We start from the raw sequence: 20,578 nt of genomic DNA, 5'->3' as shown, positions 1-20,578 counted from the left end.
CTCAGGACTGCCTTTGTTGTGTCCCACAGATTTTGAACCGTTGTATTTTCATTATCATTTGTTTCCATGATTTTTTTCAATTCTTCTTTAATTTCCTGGTTGACCCATTCATTCTTTAGAAGGATGCTGTTTAGTCTCCATGTATTTGGGTTCTTTCCAAACTTCCTTTTGTGGTTGAGTTCTAGCTTTAGAGCATTGTGGTCTGAAAATATGCAGGGAATGATCCCAATCTTTTGATACCGGTTGAGTCCTGATTTAGGACCGAGGATGTGATCTATTCTGGAGAATGTTCCATGTGCACTAGAGAAGAATGTGTATTCTGTTGCTTTGGGATGAAATGTTCTGAATATATCTGTGATGTCCATCTGGTCCAGTGTGTTGTTTAAGGCCTTTATTTCCTTGCTGATCTTTTGCATGGATGATCTGTCCATTTCAGTGAGGGGAGTGTTGAAGTCCTCTACTATTATTGTATTATTGTTGATGTGTTTCTTTGATTTTGTTATTAATTGGTTTATATAGTTGGCTGCTCCCACGTTGGGGGCATAGATATTTAAAATTGTTAAATCTTTTTGTTGGACAGACCCTTTGAGTATGATATAGTGTCCTTCCTTATCTCTTATTATAGTCTTTGGATTAAAATCTAATTGATCTGATAGAAGGATTGCCACTCCTGCTTTCTTCTGATGTCCATTAGCATGGTAAATTCTTTTCCACCACCTCACTTTAAATCTGGAGGTGTCTTCGGGCTTAAAATGAGTTTCTTGGAGGCAACATATAGATGGGTTTTGTTTTTTTATCCATTCTGATACCCTGTGTCTTTTGACAGGGGCATTTAGCCCATTAACATTCAGGGTAACTATTGAGAGATATGAATTTAGTGCCATTGTATTGCCTGTAAGGTGACTGTTACAGTATATGGTCTCTGTTCCTTTCTGATCTACCACTTGTAGGCTCTCTCTTTGCTTAGAGGACCCCTTTCAATATTTCCTGTAGAGCTGGTTTGGTGTTTGCAAATTCTTTGAGTTTTTGTTTGTCCTGGAAGCTTTTAATCTCTCCTTCTATTTTCAATGATAGCCTAACTGGATATAGTATTCTTGGCTGCATGTTTTTCTCGTTTAGTGCTCTGAAAATATCATGCCAGCTCTTTCTGGCCTGCCAGGTCTCTGTGGATAAGTCAGCTGCCAATCTAATATTTTTACCATTGTATGTTACAGACTTCTTTTCCCAGGCTGCTTTCAGGATTTTCTCTTTGTCACTGAGACTTGTAAATTTTACTATTAGGTGACAGGGTGTGAGCCTATTCTTATTGATTTTGAGGGGCGTTCTCTGAACCTCCTGAATTTTGATGCTCATTCCCTTTGCCATATTGGGGAAATTCTCCCCAATAATTCTCTCCAGTATACCTTCTGCTCCCCTCTCTCTTTCTTCTTCTTCTGGAATCCCAATTATTCTAATGTTGTTTCGTCTTGTGGTGTCACTTATCTCTCGAATTCTCCCCTCGTGGTCCAGTAGCTGTTTGTTCCTCTTTTGCTCAGCTTCTTTATTCTCTATCATTTGGTCTTCTATATCGACCTCTTTTTTTTAATTAAAATTCAATTATCCAACATATAATAATACATCATTAGTTTTTGATATAACATTCAGTGATTCCTTAGTTGCATGTAACACCTAGTGCACCTAGTGCTCATCATATCACATGCCTTCCTTCATGAAAGCCATAATCATTTCATCTGAGCCTGCTCAAGGGGCTCACAAAGTGGAGCATCAACTTCTATGTTACAGATAGTCCAGTCATTTTCTTTACTCCTGTTTGGTTCTAATGTATCCCTCATTTCCCTACCCAGCATTTAAAGAAGACTTTTAAAATCTCTGTTGTGTCACTTCCTACTTAAAATCCTCAAGTTATTTCCCATCAAATTTAAAATAAAACCCAATTTCTTTTCTTATTATTATTATGTTATGTTAGTCTCCATACAGTAAGTCATTAGTTTTTGATATAGTGTTCCATGATTCATTGTTTATGCACCACACCCAGTGCTCATTGCAATCTGTGCCCTCCTTAATACCCGTCACCAGGCTCACCCATCCCCCCACCCCTCTAAAACTCTCAGTTTGTTTCCCAGAATCCATAGTCTCTTAACGTACATCTCTCCCTCTGATTTTGTCCCCCCTTCACTTTTCCCTTCCTTCTCCTAATGTCCTGTATGTTCTTCCTTATGTTCCACATATAAGCGAAACCATATAATAATTGTCTTTCTTGACTTATTTCACTTCAAATAATCCTCTCAGTTCCATTCTTGTCAATGCAAATGGTAGGTATTCATCCCTTCTGATGGCTGAGTAATATTCTATTGTAGATATGGACCATATCTTCTTTATCCATTTATCTCTCTTCTTTTAAGATTTTATTTATTTATTTGACAGAAAGAGAGATCACAGATCTCTCTGTAGAGGCTTAACCCACTGAGTCACCCAGTCACCCCTATCCATTCATCTCTTAAAGGGATCAGCTCCTTCCATAGTTTGGCTATTGTGGATATCGCTATGAATATTGGGGCATATTTGCCCCTTCTTAAACTCAACTTCTTATAGTAACCTCTAAGGTCTTACTGAAAATGTCTCAGCCCTCATCACTTACTTAGTGCTGAATGGGGCTGGGCTCCCAGTGGAATGAAGGATTTTCATAATAGTAGTAATGGGGAGAGCAGTGGATGGATGAAACTTGGAGATAAAGCAATGGAACTTGCTCACAGACTGAGTTTGGGGAATGAGGAGAAAGAGAAATTAAGTAGGTCTCACTGGAATTTTAGCTTGAGTTATAGAGGGGGAGTGAAGCTATCGCTGAAATAAGGAACAGGTTTGTTGGCAAGAAATCAAGAGGTCTGCTCTCATATTTTAGATTGGATTAAATCTAGGTGAGACATCCTAGTGGAGAATGTCAAGTACAGTAGTTTATGGAAGTCTAGAGTTAAGTCAAGTCTGGAGCACAAATTTGAAAGATAGTAACATACATTAAAAAAAGGGGGGGGGAAGGAGGAGGAAGCAAGATGGTAGAGGAGTAGCAGTCTGAAATATCTTTGGGTCCCAGGAGTTCACCTAGATAGTTATCAAACCATTCCAAGCACCTACAAACTGAACAGGAGATAGAAGAGAAGAAGTGCAGCAATTCTTGGGACAGAAAATCGACCACTTTCTGGGAGGTAGGATATGTGGAGAAGTGAATCTGAAGCAATGAGAAGATAGACGTGCGGGGAGTTGTCAGCTCCCAGCAAGCAGTAGATCAGCGGAGCACAAAATCAGAAGTCTGCTCCACTGAGGATTATTGCTCCAGAGGCTAAGTGGGTGTGAAGCCGTAGTGGGGAAAGTGTGGTCTCAGGACCTGTGGGGCCACAGAAAGACCAAGGGTGTCTGAAGGTGACAAAGCTCCCAGGTATTGAAGCAGGGAAGCTGGCTACAGAGAGGAGCCAAGGAGTGAGCTCTCAGCTAGGCATTACCTTACACCATGATCGGACACACAATCAGACCACTTCTCTTTGAGCAGGGACCCCACAAGTGGCAGATCCAGGGAGACCCCCCACCTTCCTCCTCCAGGAGGAGTGGCGTGGGAGCACGTGGTAGGAATCTGCTTGATTTGGAGACTCCAAATGGGGCAGTGCGCCAGAGATAGAAGGCCTGGTGAGCTCATAGTGCAGCCAGAGACCAGGGAGATGGGAAGGACTGACTGCTTGTCTCTAAGGGTTCATTAAGAAGTGGGGCCCTGAGCTCTCAGCTCTTCCTGGCTGGAGATTAGGAGGCTGACATGTTCATTCTTGTCATCCAAAGCTCTATAGAAAGTTTTCAGAGAACAAAAGCTACCAAGAGCAAACATGAGTAGATTACTTAACCTGACCCCTGGCAAGGGTGGTGCCGCCTTGGGCAAAGACATTTGAGAATCACTACAACAGGCCCCTTCCTGGAAGATCAGCAAGAACATCCAGCCAAGACCAAGTTCACCTATCAACAAGAACTATGGAACTCCAGAGCTGGGGAAAGCAGCACATAGAATTCATGGCATATGATTCTTTAGTCTTGCAAAGTTAAGGGTTTTGTTTTGTTTTGTTTTGTTTCTTTTTCTTTTTCTATTTTTCTAAATTGTCCTCTTTCCTCTTTTAATGTTTTTAAACTATTTTATCTTAACAATGCCTTTGTAAAATCTTTTTCTTAATTTTCATCATTATAGTCATATTTTATAACTTCATTTTTTGTATACATATAGTTTTTTTTTCTTTAAAATTTTGGGATACAATTTCTTCTAATGGATCAAAATATACCCTAAATCTAGCACATGGCTTTGTTCTACTCTCCAGCCAGATCACATTCTCTCCTCTTTTTACTTTCTTTTTCCAGCAAATTTATCTTATCAATTCCTCTTTTAGAATCTTTTTTTTTCATCTTTACACTCATATTCCATCCCTTCATTTTGTTTACACTTATTTGTGTGTGTGTGTGTGTGTGTGTGTATATATATATATATATATATATATATATATATATTTTTCTTTCTTTAAAATTTTGGGAGGTAGTTTCTTCTAAGAGAGCAGAATACACCCAAAATCAAGTGGGTGGCTCTGTTCTATTCACCAAGCTAAAACCCCTCCCCCTTTCTTCTCCCTCAGTTTCAGGTCTCTTCTGATTTGGGTAATGTATATTTTGGGGGGGTATTTGTCATCCTTTTAGTATTTTATTCTCTCATTCATATATTCTTATCTGTATAAAATGACAAGGTGGAAAAACTCACCACAAAAAAAAGAAAAAAGAAAGAAGAACAAGAGGAAGTACTGAAGGCTAGGGACCTATTCAATACAGACATTGGTAATATGTCAGAACTAGAGTTCAGAAAGATGATTATCAAGGTGCTAGCTGGGCTCAAAAAAGGCATGGAAAGTATTAGAGAATCCCTTTCTGGAGAAATAAAATCCCTTTCTGAAGGAATAAAAGAACTAAAATCTAACAAAGTTGAAATCAAAAAAGCTATTAATGAGGTGCAATAAAAAATGGAGTCTCTTACTGCTAGGTTAAATGAGGCAGAAGAGAGAATTAGTGATTTAGAAGACCAAAGGATGGAGAATAAAGAAGCTGAGCAAAAGGAAGACAAACAACTACTGGACCATGAGGGGAGAATTCAAGCAATAAGTGATACTATAAGATGAAACAATATTAGAATAATTGGGATTTCTGAAGAAGAAGAAAGAGAGAGAGGAGAAGAAGGTATATTGGAGTGAATTATAGTAGAGAATTCTGCTAATATGGCAAAGGCAACAAGCATCAAAATCCAGTAGGCACAGAGAATCCCCCCTCAAAATCAATAAAAATAGGTCCACCCCCCTTCACCTAATACTAAAACTTACAAGTCTTAGTGACAAAGAGAAAATACTGAAAGCCATTCAGGATAAGAAGTCTGTAACATACCATGGTAGAAATATTAGATTGGCAGAAGACTTATCCATAGAGAACTGGCAGGCCAGAAAGAACTGGCATGATATATACAGAGTACAAAAAGAGGAAAATTTGTAGCCAAGAATACTATATCCAGTTAGGCTATCATTGAAAATAGAAGGACAGATAAAAAAGCTTTCAGGACAAACAAAAATTAAAAGAATTTGCAAACATCCAACTAGCCCTACAGGAACTATTGAAAGGGGTCCTCTAAGCAAACAGACAGCCTTAAAGTAGTAGACCAGAAAGGAACAGAGACAATATACAATAACAGACAATATATAATAACCTTATAGGCACTGTAGGGTGTCTGTACAATGGCACTAAATTCATACCTGAATGTATATGGGCTAAATGTCCCAATCAAAAGACACAGCATATCAGAATGGATAAAAAAAATAAGATGTATCAATATGCTATCTATAAGAAACTCACTTTAGACCCAAAGACAGCCCCAGACTGAAAGTGAGGGGGTGGGCAACAATTTACCATTGTAATGAATGTCAAAAAAAAGCTGGGGTGGCAATCCTTATATCAGACAAATTAGATCTTTAAGCCAAAGACCATAATAAGAGATGAGGAATGACACTATATCATACTTAAAGGGTCTGTCAAACAAGAAGATCTAACAATTTTAAATATTTAAACCCCTAACACGGGAGCAGCGAACTATATAAACCAATTGATAATGGAATCAAATCAACAATAATACAATAATAGTAAGGGACTTTGACACCCCTTCACTGAAATGGACAGATTATCTAAGCCAAAGTTCAACAAGGAAATAAAGGCTTTAAATGACACACTGGACCAGATAGACATCACAGACATATTCAAAACATTCCATCCCAAAACAACAGAATACACATTCTTCTCTAATGCACATGGAACATTCTCCAGAATTGATCACAATGTGGGTCACAAATCAGGTCTCAAATGGTGCCAAAAGACTGGGATCATTCCCTGCATATTTTCAGACCACAATGCTTTGAAACTAGAACTCAACCACAAGAGGAAAGTTGGATAGAACTCAAATACATGGAGGCTAAAGAGCATCCCACTAAAGAATAAATGGGTCAACCAGGAAATTAAAGAAGAATTGAAAAACTCATGGAGACAAATGATAATGAAAACAGAACTTTTCAAAATCTTTGGGACACAGTAAAGGCAGCCCAAAGAAGAAAGTATATATTGATAGAAGCCTTTCTCAAGAAACAAGAAAGTTCTCAAGTACACAACCTAATCGTACACTTAAAGGAGCTGCAGAAAGAAAAGCAAAGACAGCCTAAACCCAGCAGGAGAAGAAAACAATAAAAATCAGAGCATAAATCAATGAAATAGAAGCCAAAAGAACAGTAGAACAAATCAACAAAACTAGGAGCTTGTTCCTTGAAAGAATTAATAAAATTGACAAACCTGACCGGACTTATCAAAAATAAAAGAGAAAGGACCCAAATAAATAAAATTATGAATGAAAGAGGAGAGATCAAAACTAACACCAAAGAAATACAAACAATTATTAAAAAACATATTATGAGCAACTATACACCAGCAAATTTGACAATCTGGAAGAAATGGATGCATTCCTAGAGACATATAAACTACCAAAACTAAACCAGGAAGAAATAGAAAACCTGAACAGACCCATAATCAGTGAGGAGATTGAAGCAGTCATCAAAAATCTCCCAAAAAACAAGAACCCAAAGACAGATGGCTTCCCAGGAAAATTCTACCAAACATTTAAAGAAGAATTAATACCTATTCTTCTGAAACTTTTCCAAAAAATAGAAATGGAAGGAAAACTTTCAAACTCATTTTATGAGGCCAGCATTACCTTAATCCCAAAACCAAAGACCCAATTAAAAAAGAATTACAGACCGATATTCCTGATGAACACAGATGCAAAAATTCTTACCAAAATACTAGCCAATAGTCTCCAACAATTCATTAAAATGATTATTCGCCATGTCCAAGTGGGATTTCCTCCTGGTTTCAAGATTGGTTCAACATCCACAAATCAATCAAAGTGATAAAATACTTTAATAAAAGAACAAGAACCACATGATACTCTCAATAGATGCTGAAAAAGCATTTGACAAAGTACAGCATCCTTTCATGGTCAAACTCTTCAAAGTGTATGATACATACCTCAATATCATCAAAGCCATCTATGAAAAACCCACAGCGAATATCATTCTCAATGGGGAAAAACTGAGAGCATTTCCCCTAAGGTTAGGAACAGAGCAGGGCTGTCCACTACCACCAGTGCTATTCAACATAGTACTAGAAGTCCTAGCCTCAGCAATCAGACAACAAACAGAAATTAAAGGCATCCAAATCGGCAAAGAGAAGTCAAACTCTCACTCTTTGCAGAAGCTATGATACTTTATGTAGAAAACCCAAAAGACTCCTTTTCAAAACCGCCAGAACTCATACAGGAATTCAGTAAAGTGTCAGGATATAAAATCAATGCACAGAAATCAGTTGCATTTCTATACACCAACAACAAAACAGAAGAAAGAGAAATTAAGGGGTTGATCCCATTTACAATTGCACCCAAAACCATAAGATACCTAGGAATAAACCTAACCAAAGACGCAAAGAATCTGTACTCAGAAAACTGAGTGAAAGAAATTGAGGAAGATACAAAGAAATGGAAAAACGTTCTTTGCACATGGATTGGAAAAACAAATATTGTGAAAATGTCTATGCTACCTAAAGCAATCTACACATTCAATGCAATCCCTATCAAAATCCCATCCATTTTTTTCAAAGAAATGGAACAAATAATCTTAAAATTTATATGGAACCAGAAAAGACCCCAAATATCCAGAGGAATGTTGAAAAAGAAAGCCAAAGTTGGCATCATCACAATTCCAGACTTCAAGCTCTATTACAAAGCTGTAATCGTCAAGACAATATGGTATTGGCACAAAAACAGACACATAGCTCAATGGAACAGAATAGAGAACCCAGAAATTGACCCTCAACTCTATGGTCAACTAATCTTCGACAAAGCAGAAAGAATACCCATCCCAGCGGAGAAAGGGGAACCCTCCTACACTGTTGGTGGGAATGCAAGCTGGTGCAGCCACTCTGGAAAACCGCATGGAGGTTCCTCAAAATGTTGAAAATAGAACTGCCCTATGACCCAGCAATTGCACTATTAGGTATTTACCCTAAAGATAGAAACATAGTGATCCAAAGGGGCACGTGCACCCGAATGTTTATAGCAGCAATGTCCACAATAGCCAAACTATGGAAAGAACCTAGATGTCCATCAACAGATGAATGGATCAAGAAGATGTGGTATATATACACTATGGAATACTATGCAGCCATCAAAAGAAATGAAATCTTGCCATTTGCGACAACATGGATGGAACTAGAGCGCATCATGCTTAGCGAAATAAGTCAAGCAGAGAAAGACAACTATCATATGATCTCCCTGATATGAGGAAGTGGTGATGCAACATGGGGGCTTAAGTGGGTAGGAGAAGAATAAATGAAACAAGATGGGATTGGGAGGGAGACAAACCATAAGTGACTCTTAATCTCACAAAACAAACTGAGGGTTGCTGGGGGGAGGGGGTTTGGGAGAAGAGGGTGGGATTATGGACATTGGGGAGGGTATGTGCTTTGGTGAGTGCTGTGAAGTGTGTAAACCTGGTGATTCACAGACCTGTACCCCTGGGGATAAAAAAATATGTTTATAAAAAATAAAAAATTAAAAAAAAAAACATTAAAAAAAAAATAAATAAAGAATACCCATCCAGATGGCCAACAGACACATGAAGAAGTGCTCAACATCACTCAGCATCAGGGAAATACAAATCAAAACCACAGTGAGATACCACTCACACCAGTTAGAATGGCTAAAATTAACAACTCAGGAAACAACAGATTGCTGGCGAGGATGCAAAGAAAGGGGAACCCTCCTACACTGTTGGTGGGAATGCAAGTTGGTGCAGCCACTCCGGAAAACAGCATGGAGCTTCCTCAAAAAGTTGAAAACAGAGCTACACTATGACCCAGAAATCACACTATAGGGTATTTACCCTAAAGATACAAATGTAGTGATCCGAAGGCGCACATGCACCCAAATGTTTATAGCAGCAATGTCCACAATAGCCAAACTATGGAAAGAACCTAGATGTCCATCAACAGATGAATGGATAAAGAAGTGGTATATATACACAATGGAATACTATGCAGCCATCAAAATAAATGAAATCTTGCTATTTGCAACATGGATGGAACTAGAGGGTATTATGCTGAGCAAAATAAGGCAATCAGAGAAAGATAATTATCATATGATCTCTCTGATATGAGGAATTTGAGTGGCAGAGCAGGGGTTTTGGGGTGTAGGGAAGGAAAAAATGGAACAAGATAGGATCAGGAGGGAGACATACCATGAGAGACTGTTAATCTCACAAAACAAACTGAGGGCTGCTAGGGGTTGGAGGGGGTAGGGAGAGTGTGGTTGGCTTATGGACATTGGGGAGGGTATATGCTATGGTGAGTGCTATGAAATGTGTAAGCCTGATGATTCACAGTTCTGTACCCCTGAGAGAACAGACATCTGAATGTTGCCTTTGGTGATAGGAAAGTCACTGACCCTGCCAAGAAGGATTTCAGTGAAGTAGCAAGGAATGGCATCCTGCAGGAATTGGTTGATGAGACACTTGGAAGTCAGGAAGCAAACATTTCTTTTAGTTATTTTCCATCAAAGAAAAAAAAAAAATAAAAGGAAATGAGACAGATGCTGGTTAAGGACATGGAGCCCAGGGAGGGCTTTTTCAAATTGGAAGCTAGAACAACACATTTTGTAAATTGATCACTGATCCATGAAATAAGGGGGGAAAGGTGGCTTTAGGAAGGACAGAGAAGGAAAAGAAAAGGAGAGAAGGAGAAAGAAAAGGAAAAAAGAGAGAGAGAATTGTAATGGTGAAGATTAAAAAGACAAGAGAGGACTAGATTCAGAGCTTAAGAGTTTAAGAGTAATCCAGAGGGAAGGAGGTTGAAAATCATGATGATAGAGATGAAAAAATTCCTGATGGTTTTATTTTCTCAATGAAATGTACACAAAGTGCCTCAGAGTGAGTTAATCAAAAATGGTTACTCATATAGCATCTTGGAAAAAAAAGATAAGGGCTGTTGAAATTAATAGGGATTTACACATTAATAGACAGTAACACAAGATCAAAACACAAGGCAAATCAGGTATCTGGAGAGTGAAATAGTTGGCCCATTGCTTTTTTTAAAAGGATGGTAATACGATGTCTGTTAATTTATTTTAATACTTCATCATAATGCGTTATAGTATCTATGCTGGTCTAAACTTCACTTTAGGAAGACAGTTATTTGTTCAGATCAGGAATCCACATCCCATGGGTGGTCAGTAGCAGTTATTCTGAAAGTCCGGATTCCAAGGCAGCTGCTATAAGTGCTTCTGTTGTCCATCTTTGGATGAACACTAGACTACCAGTATAATGAACATCAGAAGTGGGCTGTCATGGCAAAATTAGTGTCTTGTTAGTCAAAATAATGGATGTATGTAATCAGCTCTTATTGGTTAAATTAATAGTATTCAACTTATATATATTAGTTAAACTATTTAAAAGTCATGCCCCACACTCCCACTCTTAACAGCTAACAGTTTATGCTTCTCTTAAGGTCAAAATCCTTTATTCATAGACCTGATGCCCTAGAATTGATCTCAAAAAGTTCTGTTTCCTAGCCACTGGTTAGCAGGCATTCTCATTCCCTGATGTCCACTGCAAGGGTAACAATCCTACCTCTGCATTATCGTCATATGTGCTTCCGGTAAATTACTCAAGCAAGGTAAATGTGGGAACCTCTAAAGGATAGGGACTTGAGTCTTCATGACGCTTACACAGGTTGTTGAACTGGTTTATGTCTCCCTACCAATATATATTTTTGTAACTATCAGTGTGTATGGCAGAATTTGGACTGTGACTTATCTTCATTACAATGTGGTTGGTTAAGGAGGTTGTGAAGGATTAAATAACACTTCAATGTGTCAGTGGCTTACACACATTTTTTTACCAATGTGAACATAAAAGTTCTGCATAAATTAAATTAAGTTATGTCTGTTCACAACAGATGGTATACTAGACTCTTCCCTTAAAATCTGCTACACCAAAAGATTTGTCTGGAAAATCCATTCTGGTTCTCTTTAACTCTATCACTTGCTTTCAGTATCTGACATTGAAATCCTCCAAGTACCAGAAGTTACCATCAGAGATGGAGAAAACAAAAAACAAAAAACACAGAAGGAGCTTATTTACCAGTATGTCCTACTTCCAGTTTATAGAAAAGGTACATATTTATTTTTATAACCCTTAAGATGGTGTACATAGTGTTAAGTCACTTATTTAAAAAGAGCTCTTGGGACAGTTGTAGGATAAAGAACTAGATAACACCACGTAATTAGATAAATGAAAAATAATGCTTAGTAGATCAGTGAGTGAACAACTTAGCATCTCAGAGGAAAGTTATAGTACTGCAAAAATTGGTATAAATAATATACCATTGTGTTTTTATTTTAATTTTGCACGATTTTTAATATTGTATAGTGCTATTTTCTTTCACAAGAAAGCTACTTTCACAAGATAAAACAAAAGAAAACGAATTACCTTCATAAGAGCAATTACAGTTTAATGTGAACTTTTTGCTACTAAATAAAATGATTAATTGCTTCCCTTCATAAAGAATAGAATAAAAACTATACCTGGAACATAATTTCTACCTAAAACATGACCGTAAATTAAAGTCAGAGCAAAATTCTAGCTCAAGCAAAAATGTACATTGAAAAAGTACCAATTACTTTTTTCTAAATGAGCTATATGTTTCAAATAAGAAAAACTTAAATACATTGTATGCATTGAAAACACTACAATTTATATGTAATATTGAGACTCAACACTCATGAAGCCAACAGTATACCTACTTAACATCTGCCAATGAGTCCTCATAACAGAATAAAAGCCCAAATCCTTAATATAGCTGATACATTGTGGCATAATCTGACCTCTACTCACTTCTCAAACCTCATTTCATGTCCCCTCCCACCAAGCCCTCGGCTAGACCCTACTCTCCAGAAATGTTGGCCACATTCCAGTTCCTGAACCAGGCCAAACTCCTCTCTCTCAGATCTATACCTTTCTATCAATTCTTCAGGTCAACTCATCCCTCCTCACTCCTAGAGCCTCTGTTAAATATTTTCCCTTGCTGACTCTCCCCTATAAAATATAACATTTTACAGATTAATATTACACTCTGATACACTCTCACAGCACCCCAAGTGTTTCCTTCAGAGAATTTATCACAATTTGCAACTACACCATGAATTTCTTAAATATCTTACCCTCTTCCTGGTAACTTGACTGTCACTTCAAAGAGAGTAAGATCCTGTCTTTTTCTTCCCCATTCGTACCCCAGCACTAAGTTCAATGCCTGGCATAGTGAAGATATTCAGTGAATAATTTTTCATGAATGACTACATTCTCCATTATTAGTAAAGGATCTGCCGCTTTTTAAGATAAAATAAATGCTTGATGGTTTCTGAGCTGTATATTGGTAGAGGTAAAGGTTTGGGATAAATGACAGTTCTGTGGAAATTTTAATCTAAAATATACATGTTTTAAAAGGCACTCCCTCAATTTTACAAGCAATATGACATTATTGAGAATGAAGGCAATCACATTTGGATTTTGAAATAAGGATGCCAAATCCTAGTTGACCTTTAATTGTCTTCACCTGAAATTTCTAGTAGTGTTATAGAGCTCTGATTAAACCTGCATTTTTTGCTGAGGAGATTTGATGTGACAGGTAATTTAAAAAGAAATAGTGTTTTATTTAAGTATAGCAAAAGCATGTTGCTTTGTGGTTTGTTGCAAATCTTAGATGTATTGATTGCTCAGAATCTAGAGCCTTTCTCCTATAATTAGACCAATGTAGTAAATACAGTCATTCTCCTCATTAATTATTTGTACTTAACCACTCAATTTTTGACTCTTACAATTACTCCATAGGAAGTTTTCCTTTGTTTCAAAGGTTTAAAAAATCCCAGATAAAAGTGAAACGAAACAAAAATACATATGAAAGATCTGTTTGGTATTACTTAGGCAGGTAGCTAGCTACCTTTATTTTGTTTGTGGCCTGGTTTTAATGGCATTAATGGTTCTAATGTCAGGAGGTCCATTAGTCAAATGACATAATAAACCAAATGTTAGGCGAGTCTGCAGATGATCAGACCTGTGACTGATGAGGTACTCTAACAGGTTACACTCAAAGAGCTTAAGAGTCCATTGTCAAAACATTTTACTAAGAAAGAAAGAGTGTTAAGTAACTCTGATGTATATTGAGTCAGTATTCCCAAAAGGATCCAGACCAGAATTCATGACCATCACACCAGAACTTTCTAGAAAGTTCTAATACAATACAGGCATCTTGCATCTAAAGCAAAGCACTGGAACAATCCAAGGACATTTGTTTAACCATAATATTCACTTTTCACCTCCTCTTAAGAAAGGAAGGAAAGTAAGATGGGAGGAGAGGAAAAGAAAGTTTGACAGATCTGTAATGAACCAGGCACTTGTTCAAACACATTTCCAAAGCCTACCTTCTGGATCCCAAGGCTTTGTGTGAGGAGGCCATTCTTTCTCTTCAAGGCAAAATGACTTGTAATCAGGACAGCAATCAGAATTTTCCCTTTGACAGAATTTATCGCAGTAACATATTGCATTTGCCTCATAGAACTGAGTGGCACAGCCATCATCTCTGTCTTCACAACAACCAAAACTTCTACAGTATTGTCCTTTGAAAATGGCTCTCTTGAATCGAGAACCCTCCCAAATCGTGTGATTTCTAGTGAAAGCAGGTCCTGGGTTCACTTCTCTTTGAGATAAATACTGTTTCTCCATCCAAATTTCTGTGGTAAGATAGGAAAAGATTAAGATCTTATATCCAGTCCACATTCTCTAGATGTCAGGTAGGGTTCCCACTTTCTGTTACAGTCAATACCCTTGGCTTTGGGGTTTCTCCTTGGAGCCGGAATTCTAATCAAGACAACCCAGCCTGAATCCTGAAGTGGATCCTTTACTTCAACTGAGTATACTTCTTGTAGTTAAATATTAATCAAGAATTTAAATGTTTGCCCAAGATAATGTAAGTGTTAAAAATAGACCCTTGTCATTCCTTCAAAGTTAAAAATGTGTAATATTTTATATCATGCAAAAAAAATCCATCACCACAAAAATAAGTACATAAAATATTATTCATTGATGAAATACATTGAATAAACCTTGCCTCAAAAAAAAAATCTAGATTCTTAAATCAGAAACCTCTCTGGAATACACATGGCCCAAATTATGGCTGCAATAACCACTGGCAAGGTGTAGGAAATTGGAAAGTCAAAAACACAATTATTCATTTCACCTACTTGCACAGCAACTAAAATCCAAGCTTTCATGAGGTTGCCTGCTAGGATCTGTCATATCAATAACAGTTGCTCTAAATCATGCCCAGTCACACACTGGTTTGATTTCCCATCTGTACTCCATTTACCTACCAGAAGCATTTTGATTTCAAGGCTTAGTGGAGCCTAATTCAGCTAGAAATTCCCTGAGGGTGACCTTAGTTCCTTCCACCTGAGTCCCTACTTGGCACCAGTGTAGGAACCTGCAGTATCTAAAAGGCATTTTTATAGTCAAGGAAAGACCATCTCTGTGCTAGAAAACTGCAGGAAGAGGTAGTCATGAAGGAAACCCAAAGGTCAAGATGTCTTTAGTAGAACTGTACATTTACAGTGGGTTTTGTTATACTGTGTTTATTCATTAACCACAGTAACTCCCTTTGGATTCAGGAGAGGTAACAAGTGAATGATGAATCAGCAAGAGTGGCTGGGTGGCTTAATAGAAAGGACTTGTCTTGACGGTCAGAAAAGCCGGACTCTGGTCCCTGGCTACTATTTAATTAGCTTTATGACTTTGGGTTCACAATTTGCTTCTCTGGTTCTCAGTTACTTTTTCTTATAAAACAAGGGTCTTCTCTAAGGCCAATTCACAATTCTAACCCCACCCCATAATTTATCTGATTCACACATCATTGTTTCACTTTCTTGACCCTTCCTCTCTGGCTATAAACCAGCACAAGTTCCTTTATCTTTCTGTTTCAAATTTACACATCTTGGCATCCCTGTCCATAATCATCCTGACTCTCCAATCCCAAAAAGGCTAGTGGAGATTTCCTCACCATTTACTCAGTAAACTACTGCAAAGTGCTGTGAACATTCTCACCACCTATGACCCATGCCCCCTTTACATCCAGTTCCCATACATCTGTGTCCAACCTCATCAGATATGAATCCTTGGCAGCATTTAGCACTATATTACAAACTGGAGCCCAAGAGACTAACAGAGTTCAAAAGCTTGTGTCACCATTAACTAGCAGCTTGTCTTTGGGTTTATATCTCAATTTCTTCATTTGTGAAATTTGCGTAATAATATTGATTACCACACCAGATGAGTGGCACATTTAAATGAGATAATACTCAAAGTACCTGGCACATCGCAAATGCTAAGTAAATGTTACCTACCATTAATAAGTATATTGTCCCCCTAGAACACCTTTTCTACTTTAGCTTCATTTCTTTCCTGATTCTCTTCCCATTCTTTACAAGGCTTTATAATCTTCTTGGACTCCCTTTCCTTTTCAGTGATAATTTAAAGTATGTTTTTATCAACAGTCTCAATTCTTTTCTTCCCTAGTCTTTATACCTCATCTTCTCTCAAAAAACCACTGCACTCAATCAATCTAAAAGCCATGGGATATAAGACCTTGTAGAAGGTAGATGTCTGATGAGTGTAGCTACCAGAATTATAATATCTTGCTTTTACCAATCTAACTTCTCTAAGTTGATAAAAGCTTTCAAATATATCTGCAAATAAACTTCACATTGAAAGAACATATTTCACACAAGTTCCACTACTACTGAATTCCTTTAGACCAGTGTTTTCAACAGGGGTGACTTTGCTTCCCAGGAGAAGTTTAACAATATCTGGAGTTTTTGCTGACCTGACTGGGGAGGTGCCAGAAGCCTGCAGTGGATAGAAGTTGGGGACACTGCTAAACACCCCAGAATGCACAGGACAGAACCAACAACAAAGAGTTATCTGACCTGTAACAGTGTCAATAATGACACCACTGATAAACACTGACTTATACACATTACAAACATTTTAAAAAGAACAAGAAATCAGAAAAAAATAAAAATTATCATGCTTACTTGCAATTTGGATTTATTTAAATTTTGATCATCTGGACCTCCAAAAATGGTTGCTTTGAGATAAGAGCTAATGACAGCAGCACACTTTGACAAATCAGTATACGCATACCTAGAAAGGTTGGGATCCACCGTGCCACACTCTTTTCCAGCTTGACCACTGTCCTTGGATGATCTATGTTTTAGGGGGGGAAAGTGTCACATTCCTTCTTCTAGTGATTTTTACAACCCCCATTGCACAAAGAACAATGGAGAGAATCAACACCTTCTGATTTTTCCTTGGGAGGAAGGAAGTCAACCAAATAACTTTCTATATGCAAGATCTTAGTTGCTGTGAAAATAGACTGGACACTGGAAATTTGAGTGATTTTTATAATTGGAAGTTTGTGATTTATTTAAACAAGTGAACTACAAACCTGAATGGGAGAGGGGATGAGAGGAGGGGAGAGAGAGAATAGAGAGGGGAGCTTGCTGAAAACACTTGATTTTATTGGCTTAAATTCTGTCATTAGAGATTTATCTCTTTAAGCTTTTTTTTTTCTTTATGATTTTGTTTATTTATTCAACAGAGAGAGAAAGAGAGAGAGCACAAGAGCAGGGAATGGCAGGCCAAGGGAGAGGGAGATGTAGGCTCATCGCTGAGCAGGGAGCCTGATGCAGGACTCCATCCCAGCACCCGGTGACCATGACCTGAGCCGAAGGCAGATGCTTAACCTTCTGAGCCATCCAGGTACCCCAGAGATTTATCTCTTTGAATTATGGAGGCTGCAGAAGTGTTCTGTGGTAGTAAGTGCTAAGAGATCTAGAATGGGGCACCTGGGTGACTCAGTCAGTTAAGCATCTTACTTTCAATTTCAGCTCAAGTCATGATCTCAGAGTCAAGAGGCTAAGCTCCCCAGGAGACTCTACACTCAGCAGGGAGTCTGTTTCTCTTTCTCTTTCTCTCTCTCTCTCTCTCTCTCTCGCTCTGCCCCTCACCCCACTCACACTCTTTCTCTCTAAAATAAATAATTTTTTTAAGAAAGAACTAGGATGATCTCATAAAGGATTGGTAAAGAAGATAAGAAAGGGTAGAGAGAAGACTTGTTAAAAATGAAATGTTCTTTCTTCACACATTGGTCCATTAGTTAACTATTTGAAGCAACACTCTTCTTATTTCTACCCTACTGAGTTATTTTAAATTTTAGAATAGAGGACTTCAAAGAGATGTAAAGAAGGGGTAGTTGTCTTTAAGATTAGGCTGTGAGGGAGACTGAAGGATGTGATACATTATAATTACCATATACCTCTGTAATATATACATATCTATGTCTGTATAATACACAACACATATTGTGTTAGTGTATGTACACAAGGATCTCTTTGATCCTTGCAACCAATCATGATGGCAGCAATTGTAATTACTACCCCTACATTAGTTTTTACACAGGAAGGACTGAGGCTCAGGTGACAATTCCAGACACACAGCCAATGGTAGAATGTTTGACCACAAGCTCAATGCATATTTCCCTGACCTATCCAGCCTTTCTGTTTAAATAATCATCTGGGGGCGCCTGGGTGGCTCAGTGGGTTAAAGCCTCTGCTTTCAGCTTGGGTCATGATCCCAGGGTCCTGGGATCGAGTCCCACTTCAGGTTCTCTGCTCATCGGGGACCCTGCATCCTCCTCTCTCTCTCTGCCTGCTTCCCTATCTACTTGTGATCCCTGTCTATCAAATAAATAAATAAAATATTTAAAAAAAAATTCATCTGGTCATCTTGCCTAAAGCCTGGTCTTATCCATGATATGGATCATCTTTCTAGATCCTTTTTAACCAAGTGCTTCCTGAGGTGGAGAGAATATGGGAGAGGGTAAAGATCTAGGGAAGGATCATAGGGTTTTCCCCGATTGGTTGTATATTATAAAAACGCTCAAGTGAAACTCCACTCTTCTATGAAGTCTACCCACTAATGAAGATTTGGCTTCTAATTATACATTACTGAGAGCACAGAAAAAAATTAAAAATTTAGCAGATCCATGAAATGGAAAAGAGGATCTTGCAATAGCTCTCCAACTGACAATGGTTCAGGACACTGGGCTCAGGTCCAGGCTTCAGAAATTTTTCTCAAGAACATTTAACCTTTTATAATAATTAAACATTTCTGTTGGTTTTTTTTTTTTTTTTTGCTTCTTAAAAAAATAGCAATTTCAACATCCTTTTCCTTTTTATGAACTTTCCAACATAAAATTACATCTGCAGAATAATACATCTGGGAAGGATATCTGACTTAGATCATTAGGCACCAAAGAAAACCTCTTACAGCCAAGAGGATATGTCCATTTGGGTCTGGAGCAAGGCAGAGAAAGGCACTGACAAAAGTCTCCACCCACCAGGTCTCCACTCTCGTTTAAGGGCTTCCTACAGAGCTCATGTTGCCAATTCTTTGCCTTGATGTGGACAAGGGAGGAGCCGTTAAAATTTTAGAATGACCAAACTCAAAAATAAACTAGAAAAAAGAAAAAAAATAAATAAACAGAAATGCATGAAGGCAAAGGGGATAGTAAAAGACTACAAGGGAGAAAAAACTAATAGAAAAAACAAGTTATTAGATGAAGAATTGTGCAAATGTTTAAAAACAAAATTTTCTTTCACATCAAAATTCTCATTTCAATGTATTTAAACAGGAAACAATGCGCAACACAAAAAGTCACCTCTAGAGCTAATAAAAAAATTGTTTTATTTCACAATAAATAAAACATTGTTTTATTTCTTCTTAAAAGTAAGAAACAGACCTGCTATCTCATTGTCTTACTATACTTCTAGCAGTATAGCTTTGAGGAAAGGCAGTTGTAGTCATTCATTCTCTTACTCGGGAAAAAAAAAAAAAAAAGTTGTACTCCAGATGTATTCTGGGGGGAGCTAAATTCTGTAGATACATATACTTAAAAAATCTAACCCTAATACTTAAAGAACAACCCAGGATAGCCAGGGAAGCTAACTTGTTAAAACAACAACAACAACAACAACACACACACACACACACACACACACACACACACACACACAGTATTATAATGAACCTTGATAAGTGTTATTACAGAGAGAGGATTTATTGAGAGCACAAAAGAGGCAGTGGTCAATCCTTCCTGCTAGAATTAAGAAAGACGATACTAAGAAAATGACATTTCATGTGAGTCTTAAAGAGTAAACAGGCATATTTTTAAAAAATATATTTATTTACTTATTTAACAGAGAAAGAGATCACAAGCAGGCAGAGAGGCAGGCAGAGAGAGAGGGGGAAGCAGGCTCCCCGCTGAGCAGAGAGCCCAATGCGGGGCTTGATCCCAGGACCCTGAGATCATGACCTGAGCCAAAGGCAAAGGGATTTGGAATCAAAGAGAACTTAACCAAATAAGCCACCCAGGTGCCCCAACAGGCATATTTTTCATGTAAAGTAAATAGAAATTCTAGAACCAGAAACAGAAAATGCATGATGTATTTGAAAAAGTGGTAGGGCCAGATCATTTTAGACCTTGAATGACAATGATATACTAAGTGTAGACTTTCTTTAAAAATGAAAAGGAATAGGAGTCACTCGCTGTTTTTGCTCATCCAAAATTCTTTAAGTAACAGCATGAATTTTCTTTTGGTGATCTGCTCTCCCACACCCTACCCCACTCCACCATGTAGTCCTGGTGAAAAAAAATCAGTCACAGGTCTTCACCTTCACCACCTCCCTGAGGCCTCCTATGACTTAACCTGAGCCAGTACTCTCTCCAAAGAATGTGACTCTTGAGTGGAGTGCCTGATATACAG

The 20,578-nt window shown here is 37.9% G+C and overlaps 1 protein-coding gene across 1 annotated transcript in view; it reads right to left on the bottom strand.

Annotated features, from left to right (window-relative positions):
- The window catches only part of TINAG (tubulointerstitial nephritis antigen), a 101,006-nt gene extending 86,422 nt beyond the window's left edge, over window positions 1-14,584 (bottom strand). The window contains exon 1 of the mRNA XM_032340285.1: window positions 14,123-14,584. Coding sequence (XP_032196176.1) covers window positions 14,123-14,477 — 355 coding nt within the window. The 5' untranslated portion in view covers window positions 14,478-14,584. The remainder of the gene's footprint in view (window positions 1-14,122) is intronic.
- Between the last annotated feature and the right edge of the window lie 5,994 nt (window positions 14,585-20,578).

The sequence above is a fragment of the Mustela erminea genome, chromosome 4 (assembly GCF_009829155.1).
Source record: "Mustela erminea isolate mMusErm1 chromosome 4, mMusErm1.Pri, whole genome shotgun sequence".
Classification (NCBI taxonomy): Eukaryota; Metazoa; Chordata; class Mammalia; order Carnivora; family Mustelidae; genus Mustela; species Mustela erminea.
This window is presented reverse-complemented; position numbering and strand designations above follow the sequence as displayed.